Source organism: Diuraphis noxia, unplaced genomic scaffold (assembly GCF_037042655.1).
Source record: "Diuraphis noxia isolate RWA-SAM2 unplaced genomic scaffold, SU_Dnox_SAM2 contig0004, whole genome shotgun sequence".
Taxonomy (NCBI): Eukaryota; Metazoa; Arthropoda; class Insecta; order Hemiptera; family Aphididae; genus Diuraphis; species Diuraphis noxia.
The window spans coordinates 45,364,336-45,376,185 of NW_028301714.1; the positions used below are offsets into that span (position 1 = coordinate 45,364,336).

Genomic DNA, 11,850 nt, shown 5'->3' on the forward strand with positions numbered 1-11,850 from the left:
AAGTGGTTTATTTTTTAGAATTTTTTTAAAATTCAATATGTTTTTGTTAAATTAATTTAGAATGTAATAACTTTTTTAAAAATATGATTTTTTAGAACTTGCTGACATTTATGTTTGCTGAGTATATTTTTTAAATTATTTATTTATCATATAATATTAAACATTTTTTTCATACATTTTACTAGCATAATTTAGTTGTTCAGGTGTCAGGTCTTTCTATTACCTTTTTTTCTTTCAAAATGTGTGAATTCTGCAACTAAGCCAGAGATAGACTTTACTAAAAACTTTTAAATCTAAAACTGTACATAGATGAATCATAAAAATATTAAAAATTGATTTTCAACTATTTTTAAATCAAATTTTAGATTAATTTTTAAAATGTTATTTTCAAGGTATAGGTTTAAAAACTTCAAAAGTAAGTAGCATAGGTAAGTTTTGATTTTACCAATGTATTGAGTTGGTGGAGATCCAGGAGAGGTTGTACCCCCCAGATATTTTTTTAATGTTTAATGTATGATTATTGATCATAATAATAACACGAAATTCAAAACATTTAATTTTAAAAATATTGAATAAAAATAAAAATATGAATATTCAATGATGATCATTAATAATTAATCAATGCTAAAATCACTACTATAAAAGTGTACAGAAATGTAGGTACCTACCTACTTCTATTTTAGGCCTAGACTAGATATTCTAAACCCATACCTACTTTAAGTAGTTTATGAAAGGGAAAGTAATCTGGAAACTTTCTGTTTCGAATAAAATTAAAATAATTGTTGAATTTTACGGGTTATATAGGTGAACTGTTTATGATAACACTATATTTTACTAAAATTATTATTATTATTATTATTATTATTCTCAAGTGGCCAGCAGTGTATCTAATGAGTAAAAAATAACTCGAGCCAAGCTGCTGTCTAGTTGATTTGCGTATTTTATGCATTTCTCAGTTGGGTATATAATACCTATGTGTCAACAACGCTTGTTTGTTTTTAAAAATATATCATATATATTTTTTTTTCAGTTTCATTTTATTAAATTTTTTACATGAATATAGGTTAATCTGTATAATGATTTTATAATGCATTTGTGACAATAAATCATAGTTATGAATATATAACTGGTTGCATGTAGTTTGAAAGATAGTATTCCACAGTGAAAATATGCCAACTGTGAATCCATTATAATATTAAGTGGTTAGAGTGCTTCGGAGATTAAGTCTTAAGCAGATTCTTATTTGGGAAGATAATGTGGATCAATTACTTAGAATATAAACCGTATTTTTTTTTTAAATTTATAAGTTTAACTTATGTTAGACAGGGGCTATAGTTTTGTACCTATTCTAACAGTAGATCAAACACTTAGTTTAAATAATGATAGAACATACATTTTAGTATTTACCACTAACAAAAACGAATGCATTATCACTAAGGAGGATCTATGTTAATAGAGTAATGTTTCAAAAGCATATTTATAGTGAAATAGTTAATAATCGTACAATCTCTTATTTAATAATATAAATTTTTAACATTTTACTAGGTGTCAAATATTTTAAGTTAAGTCAATGAAAAATATGCAAAAATTACAAATACGATTCATATGGAATAAATTTAATAATAAATAATAATTTAAGAACAAAATTATCAAAATATTATTAGTTGAAATTCTATTGATGTAGTAAGTTTTTATTTAATGTTTTAGTACACTTAAGATATTAAGATACATTTTACAATGTACTTACATTTTATTACTAAGAAAAATAAGAGTTATGACTGTAAAGCCTCAGTAATCAGTTATATAATAAAAATCTAATTTATAAATTATTATAAGGATAAAGAATTGTATTCAGAATAGGTAATAAATATTAAGCAATTTTTTTTTAAATTTTATATTATGTATTTAAAATATATAAAGGTCATCTCTACTTTGGAACAGTAGCAGAACATTTGCCACAATAATGCCTGTTTGGCATGTCAGCCATGAACACTCCTGGACCACAGTTTTCAGAAGTACATTCTTTCTTCAAACGGATAACCTTACCATTTTCGTCAACCTATAAAAGGATAAAAATTAAATATTAGATTAAAATTAAAATACTCGAGTTATAATAACTCCAAAAACTTTACAACTTTATCTTTTTTTCCCCTTGAGTTAATTGTATTATTAAAATATTTGTATTATGTATTTATAAAAACTTTTTGTACTTTGTAAAATTTTAACACAGCCAACTTAATCTTCCTTTTCTTGTGCTTGATCTTTTTGGGTGTAGAATAATTCTTCTTCTTACGTTTCTTAGCACCACCTCTCAGTCTAAGAACCAAGTGGAGGGTAGATTCTTTTTGAATGTTGTAATCTGACAGAGTACGCCCATCTTCAAGTTGTTTGCCAGCAAATATCAAACGTTGCTGATCAGGTGGAATACCTAAAATAATTTTTTGAATTAACTTATGATAAAATAATATATTTGGTCCACGAAAAGTATTTAAATTATTTGCAACAATACAAGACATATATATACAGGGTGTCCTGTGAGGATTTACCCATTGCGATACCTCCTGAAATAATAGTGATATAGAAATTCTGGTTTTGTAATAAGACTCACAGGGATAAGAACTACAATTATTTCATATTTTAATTTATTATAATGTTTTGGTAAAAAAGTTAAAAATATATTTTTTTATTTAATTATTTCAAAAAAAAATTAAAGATAGCAATTTTGTTGAGTTTATTTTTCTGAAAATATTGAAGTTTCAACATTTTATTTTCATTATTTTCTTGATTTTTAATATTTTTTTTTAGTTCTGAGAAAAATTGCGAATTATTTAACACCGTAATGTTATCAAACATATGACCCGCCATGCCACGCGCATTCCCATACAGCCGGCCAAATACTTTCTGTGTACCTAAAAGTTATAAATTTATAATCATATTTTATTTCTTCAAAACTAGAAAAAATATTAAAAATCAGGAAATTAATGAAAATAAAATTTTGAAATGTCAATATTTTCAGAAAAATAAACTTTTCAAAATTGCTACCTATCTTTAATTTTTTTGGAAATAATTAAATAAAAAAATATATTTTTTAACTTTTTTACCCAAACATTAAAATAAATTTAAAAATGAAATGATTGTAGTTCTTATCCCTGTGAATCTTAATATAAAACCAGAATTTATATCTCCATAATTTCGTTAGATATCGCAATGGGTAAATCCTCGCGGGACACTCTGTATAATAACAATAATACAAATGTTATCACCTCTGTAATAACTATAGTTAAGTGGTAATAACAACTGTTGATGATAAAATTGAGTAAAAATCCTACAAAAATCAATTTTTGGAGAATGTCATGAAATGAAACATTGCATCAGTGTTAGAGTTCAGGAACTAATTATATTACATAAATTCTTCTCAATAAATTGTTGGAAATATGAAAATGGGGTTGTTTTTTTTTATTAGATTGATAAAACTTTAACAAGATTATGATAATTAATAGTTGGGGTTTAAAATATCTACAATCAAATAAACCTGAATGTATGTACAATAATGATCAAATGTATAATTTGTACTAATTATATTATGTTTATAGTTACTAACTTGTAACTTGTGACATAAAAACTCATTAAAAGTCAACAAAAACAAATGTTAACACTGAAAACATTATTTCTAGAAATTCGGTAAAAACCCTATTAAAAATGTATATCATAAGTGGCCCCATGTATTATGAACTTGCCACCATTCATTCAAATTTGTTCTTTCTCCACTTCTAATTATCCCATTAGAGATAATAGTATAATAAGCTCATTGCTTATTTTTATCTTATCATATAACAACAAAATAATACGATATTGTACAGATATACAAAAAAGGTTAAAATTATTTATAAAATCAAATAGGTAATATTAAAATGTATTTTAAGATGACAAAAGCAGGCTGTGCCAAACATACAAAATATTAATTTTGAGATTATTCATAAATTCAGCACTATCTTTTAAAAATAACTTTAAACAGATATTACTAGAGCCTAATGGTAGATAGAAAAATTAACTGTGTCAATTAATCAATGGAAATAAAAGTCTATGTAAATAATGACATAATACAATCATTATTTGTTATGTGACGCAAAACCCACATGTTGAGTTGTTCACTTCTTTCTCTAACAAATAACATTGTTGTTTCAACAGGATCAATTTTAAATACTACATTTTTGATATTAAAACAGCATTGGTTTAGCATCAATAACAATAAAATAGTATACAAGCAAATAAGTATCAGAAACCACAACAGACATACACCAAGTATTCTTAATCAAATTAAATTTTATACATCATAACCAGTGGTATTACAATCGCCACCGTAAGTAGAAAAATTGCATGGTGAGGAGATACATTTTGAGCAATCGAATTTGATTAATACTGGGATCATAATGTAAAAGTATATACTTATTGTATAACACTGTAGTATTTACCTTCTTTATCTTGAATTTTAGATTTCACATTTTCAATTGAATCCGACGACTCTACTTCGAGAGTGATCGTTTTCCCAGTCAACGTCTTCACGAAGATCTGCATTTTGCTAAAAATCAATTAATAAATATATTAACAAATAATAAGATTTTTGCTCGTAATAAACGAGTTTGAAATAAAATAAGCCACGTGGTTGTAGTTTTGTGTTTAAAATTCAATAATTCAATATGTGTTCGAAAAGTACATGATGTATATATTAAAATTAATAATCAACATATAGTTGGAGTAAAAAAAAATTACCTTTACTTCTATCCGCCAAGTTATGTAAATATTCCAACGGTCCGAAAATTCCACTTAAAATGGAAACTTAAGAAAAGAAAGAAGAATAATAACCAACACGCACATAAAATATCAATGTATGCATTGAGCTTGATAATTCTTATCATTAAACTTACAGTGTGCGTGACGCTGAGGGGTCCAAGGGAATTACTAAATGTTTGAGGTTATTTATCAAAGATCTTATAATTTAAATTTTGATGTTTTTATTATTTTGTTTTGATCAGTAACGTTTGTAATTCTTACACATTGACAAAATAGTATACTGGTAAATGGCTAATTATTAAATATCCCAATCATGCTATTAACTAATTAATTTCATTTTCATTTTCCTATTAATTAGATAATAACTATTAAAATTTTTCGTCTTCTGGGACTACTGTACAGAATATGTACATTCAATTTATGGTTTCAGGCTTGCAATTATATTGGAGGGATTTTTGAAAATGAATTTTATGGGGATATAATATTATTAATTATAATGATAAAATTATTATACTTATACTATTAATTTATCATGTTAATTATTATTGTAACTGAAATCTCAATACGATACACGTTATACATTATAATATTATATTACTAAAGAATTTTTTTTTTTATATCATAGGTGTTATTTTTTTTAAACTTTAGTAAAATATAACTGTCTATAGACGATAATTGAAAAATACATAATATTTAATGATAAATGTGTTAAATTATTGTATTGCTATATTGTATATTAATACTTAATTGTGTTATAATTATTTAATATTGAAATATTCATTATTTATTATTCTACTAGTTTTACTACAATATTTAAACAATACTTCATAACGACTAACGACTCAGTATGGAAGATCTTAAATGGCGAGATTATTGATTTTCCCTTTTAGTTCAGAATATTGATGATGGTAAAATATTAACGATACAGCCACACTCACAAATTAATATAATATATTATACTTATATAGTTATATTATATAACTATATATATATCTTAAATCTTGGTTACGCAGTGCTACGAACGTATGTCGCCCTCGCCCATAATTGTATTATGTTCAAAAGCTGAATTCGAGCAAGTTTTGCCCATGATAAAATCTATTCAGTACCCAACTGGAAATTACTTGGAAATTGGAATGTCCCAGGTTTAACGTTTAACATGGGTCACAAATCACAATAATTTACTGTAGCCAATCAGAATACGAACAAAATGCACACGACACGATTGATGATAAGTCCGGCTCTGGTAGAAAATGATAACCAAAACGTAAACAAAATATAGAAATCAATTTAATTACACATCTAATACAAATTCTGATTTTTTAAAATAATATATTTTTATTATGAATTATATTGATAAATAAATTAAATACGAATTGGCTCAAAATTTCGAATTCATAAAAAAATTGTATAGTATAATAGGTAGTTGAAACGGATAAATATTAATTTCTAAGTCAATTTTGTTTCATTCTTGTTTTTAATTTGTTTCAAAATATTTAATATTTACTTAAAAGCTCCCTCCAAAATGCAGAACAAATTTTTAATAATTCCACTATTGATGTTATTAGTATGTGCTATCACCTGAATATTTTTTTTTCAAATTATAATTGTGTTAAATAACTAATCATAATAAATGCATGTTTATGACAGGGGAACGGATGCAATGGAGATTATACAACTAATGAATGTTCATTATTGGGTTTTAATAAAGCAAATCTTTTGTGTTCATCTTGTGATCAACTTAAAAAGTTTCAGTTGACGTCATTAAGGTATAAATATTATTTTAAAACTATAGTTACATTTTCCAGTTTTTAATATGTATTTAAATTTAAAACAATGTAAACTAGTATTATTATGTAAAATTCATTAGGTTAAATAATTTGTAGTAGTGTACAAAACATGTTTGTAGTACTGAAATGTTGTAATTAAAATCGTTATCACAAAAATAAAATATAAATGCAGAGCAATTTGTTATCATAATCTAGGAATTAAACTGAATGATAGGTATTTGTCACTTAAAATATAACCAACATTTAATTTAAAATTAAATCTCAAATTAGTGTAACCTTTCAGTTGTTGAAAAATGTTTACTTTAAAAAGATAAAATGATTTTAAACGTGAAATTGTATATTATGTAAAAGAAAAAATTATACATTTATACTTAAAAAAATAAAAATAGTAATAATTACAACTAAAAGTAGTTTCTGTTTACTAACTAACCTTAATTACTACAAAAAACTACACTACTTCTATGATTTTGAAACGGATAAGATTATTAAAAATTATAAAAAATATTATGAATTTTTTATCTTATTGCAATAACATTAATTAGCATTGTAATTGTTTTAAAAATTTAGTGGATGTTGTAATCACATTTGTCAAATTTCATGAAAAAATTAGAATAATTTTATAAAATGCTCATAACTTGTTTTAAAATCAAAAGGTCAGATAAATCATACTTAGATAGTAGTTATAGGAACATTCAATTTTTATGCTAAATTAATTTACTCTAATATTGAAAATAACATATTTATAACTCACACAGTTCATTTTTTACTCAGCAATTACTAAGATTTTTAAAAACTGACCCTAAACCATTTATATATAAAAAAATATCATATAGTTTTGTAACTGTGGCCAAGTGTCAAGATAACTGGACAGGTTATGTTGTGTGTTTATTAGGAAAAAACAACACAATACACTGATATACCCTAATTTTTTAATTAACATTTTAACAGAGTATAGAAACAGAACATGAGAATATTTTCATTAAAATTAGATTCAAGTATAAAATAAATTTAAATTATTTTATTTTATTACAGAGAACACTGCATTAACTGTTGTCAAATTGATGAAGAAAAATCTATTAAAGTATATGCAAAAGCCAGATTGGAAGTCTGTACTTGTAAATTTGGTGCTTATCCTCAGATTCAAGGTATATGATCAAATTTTATTTTAAATTGGTATAGTTTATTATATAAACTGTAAATATTTTTATTTAATATCGCAATTAATCTACTCATTTAGAGTTTCAAATATATTGGGTAAGAATTTAAAAGTTTTTTATGTTAACTATTAAATAATCACCATCAGATTAATTGGTAAAAAGTCATAACTCATAAGGCATGATATCTCCATACAATAACATTTTCTTTGCTTAACCATCCACAATTAAATTAAAAGAAAACATATTTTGATATGTTGCATGGTTGTAATTATAAAACAAAATCATTTTATGTCATCATTAATCTCTTAGAAAAACTAGTGAATATGATAGGATTTCAAGTGGTAAATCTTAAAAAAAATTTAGTTAAAAATATTCCAAAATATGTAATGTAATATGTTTTACTTTACTGATGACCTAATCATATGCTTAGACCAATATACTGGACTAGTGATGAAATGAAACTACTTTGACATATATTTTTAAGAGAATGAACAATTATTGTTTTTGTAAAGATGTAGGTAAGGAAATCAAAAAAAGTTAGTTGATGTGAATGTGAAACTTTATTTTAATACACAACAATTATTATGAGACGATTATGATATGACACGCGTTTCTATCAAAAAAAAAATATATAAATTCATTCTCACTAGGTAATATACTCCTCATATTTTGAGTTATAATTTTAAATTTTTGTGTTATTTATGAAATATGAGCTTTAGGTCTATACTATTATGTGTCTTTTATGATATTGCCATATTATAACAATTAATATTTAATTCTGTGTCATATATCATTATACATTTATACCTATCATTTTGTAATGCTTGTACAGCATAATGTTTGAAGTCTCTATTGTTATATTTTCAATTTATCGTTAGGCTCATATTCTCATTGTTAAGTTTTCATGACTTGTTCTTTGTTGATTGTAGTTACATAGTAAAGGATATGATTGAATTTTAGGGTTGCTTAAATCTTTCTTTCCAAAAAATGGAAGTGGGAGCTTTGTTGAAATATGATCAATAATTTTTAAACATATTTTTTATTTTTTTTGAGGGGTGGTCTAACAGCTTAGTTTTGTGGTTGCTGTCCATAACACTTTTGTGTGCCATGTGCAGCACTGCCATGATTCGCATCTTTTAGCAATAATAATTTAATTGTATTGTATTCAAGTATAAAATGATCATAGTTTAAAATGTAAACTCTTACTTCTTAGTTATTTTATATATAAGTAGAACAACAAAAATAAGACATTTTTTTTAATAACAAGATTTTTATTGATGGCTTATTTTCAAATGTTATACAATGTAAATAATTAATTACTATATAATAATAATGAAGCACTTACCGTAAAAATGATATAAATTTGTAATTTTTATTGTTTTAGCATTTATAAAAAGTGATCGTCCCAACAAGTACCCTAACTTAACAATCAGATATGTACGTGGATTGGATCCACTAATTAAACTCATGGACAGCAATGGAAATGTGCAAGAGGTATAAAATCTTTAAGAGGATATCAGCACACACTTTGTTTTCTCTCTCTGGTCCACACTCAACTTAAACAAAACGCATTTACGTAGAATCGTTTTTCCTGTGTTTTTAAGAAATCTTAAAGTAAAATCAGTGACGTTATTTGCGGGATGCAGGGGTGTGCAAATGCATCCCATGAATTTTTTTTTAACACACTTTTGTGTAGATCCTTTCATAGAATCATAGTATAAAACAAATAACAATAATGTTGGTATTTTTTTTTTGATTTATCACAATATTTTGTGGAGCACCACTACGTATAAAAATATAACATAATAATAATATAATATTGATCACATGTATAATTTATCCAGATTATTATAATTTATAATATTATATACTCTGTGAAACAAATAATAAAATGGTACACAATCATGCTCGCTAACCTTTAATATTGGTTTTGCATCCCATGAAAAAATGTGAAATGACGCCCCTGAGTAAAATCATCCATTACAAAAAAGATAGATAATAATATTTTTGAAAAAATGACATATTTATATCATATTTTTGTTATTTGATTTTGTATTCGACTTAAAAAAAAAAATTTTGTAAATTTAAATGGTATTTAAATTGTTTTGAAACAATGTTTAGACAAATTGATATATTGATATATCATTCCCTCAATAATATTATTCTCTATTTTTTATTTTGTAATGGGTGATTTACTCTAAGATAATCTAAAAATATAGAAAAACAACTCTATGTTATTGCGGTTTGTCTATGTTGAGCGTGGGCCAGAGAGAGAAAACAAATAGTGTGTTGACATCCTCTTAAAATCATTAAAACTTAATAATATTATTTTGTAACACATAAATATTACCATATTGCACAGTGATTTCAGTAATTTTGAGAACAGCCAAATATTTAAGAATAAAACAAAATTATAATGTTCAATAAATCGATTTATAGATAGGTAAACAAGTTAAACAAATAAATAATAATAATAATAATAATTAATAGTTAAAAAATAATTAATAATTAATGTTAAACAAATTGCAAACCAAAATTCCATTTCTATTTTCGGATGTTAAATTACACGAAAAATCGTTGCGTTTATTTGAAAACCCATTCAATATTGATGAAATTGATGTCAACATTTCTTTTCAAATTAAACTTATTGAATTGAAAACATATTCATTTTACTGTGATCAATTTCAAAAAATAAAAAAAAATTTTATTTAAAACTTACACTCGAAGATTTCCCTGCTTTGAGCTACATTATGATGAAAATAATAACTGTATTTTGCTCGACGTATATATATGAACATAATTTTCAGCGATGAAACAAATAAAATCAGTTCTTAGATCGTAACTTATGGATGAACACTTTCATTTAATTTTGAGGGTTGGAACTACAAAATTCTTATCAGACTTTTCGCTATTAGTAAACGAAACACAAGCTCAAATTTCACATTAAAAATAAGTGTAAAACATTTTTACATGTTTTTTATTTTTATTATTATTTTTGGTATTATCACTATTATCTTTATATTTTTAGAATGTTTAAAATAATTCATAATAAATTAATAAAAATCGTAATGTCGTGTAATAATTTTACCTTTTTGTGAATGGGCATCACTACACTAAACCACATGGACGTATTTGTGTCGAGAGGTCCCGATATTACTAAAAACGTTAAAATATAATATTTAATTACTTTTAAGCATTTTTTTTTTATCACTTTATGAAATAACATTTTTGGGGCCCTTCTGAAGAAATGCATCCTGGGCCCTTTAATTGTCAGGCTGACACTGATTAACGTATTTTTATGAAAGTACCTGTACTAGCACAATGTTTAATTTATAGGTTTTGGCAATCGAACGATGGGACACCGATACAGTGGATGAATTTTTGAGCACTCATTTAGAACGCATCGAAGATGATTACCGGTCAAACCTAGTGTAAACGATTAAAATAATTTTTGGACACTTTTTTTTTATACATACCTACTATAACAGTCAACAAAAATTGTATAATGTTAATAATATTCGAGTCTGAGCGTCATAATTATATACATACGAATTTGGCTGCACTTGTGCAGTGAGATATCTCTTTACGAGAATTACAGTTATTTTATGGATACGGAATAATATAACTTCATGTACTTTGCTACAGTGAATTATTATTGTTGTTGATATTATTGTTTTGTAAGTGTACGAACTACGGAGAGAGTGTGAACGCGATGTATTATTAACATAAATACATAATCTAAATTATAATGTATGAAATATTATACAAACGTTCATAGATTAAAATAGTAACAACAATGTGATAATAATTGTACCTACCACTGTGATTCATATCACCTCAACGGTGTTGGCGTCTGCTCAATAATTAAATAGAAATTCAATTATGTCGACTAAATATTATAACCATACGTTATTATCACAAAGACAAGAAACAACATACAAAAATGTTATGAAATCAAAATGATAGGTTATTGTAACGAACTAACGAGGTAAACAACAATAAATTAACACCTTTCAAAAAAAAAAAAATGTATCTTATCCCAATGGCCAAGTTGCCGAGGGTTATTTCTTTAATAAAAAAAAAAAAAAAAAAACATTAAATTACAAAGCTGTATA

The 11,850-nt window shown here is 25.0% G+C and overlaps 2 protein-coding genes across 2 annotated transcripts; one reads left to right on the plus strand and one right to left on the minus strand.

Annotated features, from left to right (window-relative positions):
• Positions 1-1,595: 1,595 nt before the first annotated feature.
• Positions 1,596-4,929, minus strand: LOC107167928 (ubiquitin-ribosomal protein eS31 fusion protein). The gene is made up of 4 exons (XM_015517144.2): positions 4,771-4,929; positions 4,473-4,579; positions 2,211-2,428; positions 1,596-2,059 (listed from the first exon to the last, which is right to left on the minus strand). Exons 2-4 carry the CDS (start codon positions 4,573-4,575, stop codon positions 1,928-1,930), a joined length of 453 nt encoding a protein of 150 aa, XP_015372630.1. The 5' UTR covers positions 4,576-4,579; positions 4,771-4,929; the 3' UTR covers positions 1,596-1,927.
• Positions 4,930-6,074: 1,145 nt separating this feature from the next.
• LOC107167927 (selenoprotein F) lies at positions 6,075-11,384 on the plus strand. Its single transcript, XM_089227337.1, has 5 exons — positions 6,075-6,355; positions 6,439-6,557; positions 7,611-7,723; positions 9,120-9,229; positions 11,072-11,384. The coding sequence occupies exons 1-5, from the start codon at positions 6,314-6,316 to the stop codon at positions 11,168-11,170; spliced, it is 483 nt and encodes a 160-aa protein (XP_089083463.1). The 5' UTR covers positions 6,075-6,313; the 3' UTR covers positions 11,171-11,384.
• Positions 11,385-11,850: the final 466 nt, after the last annotated feature.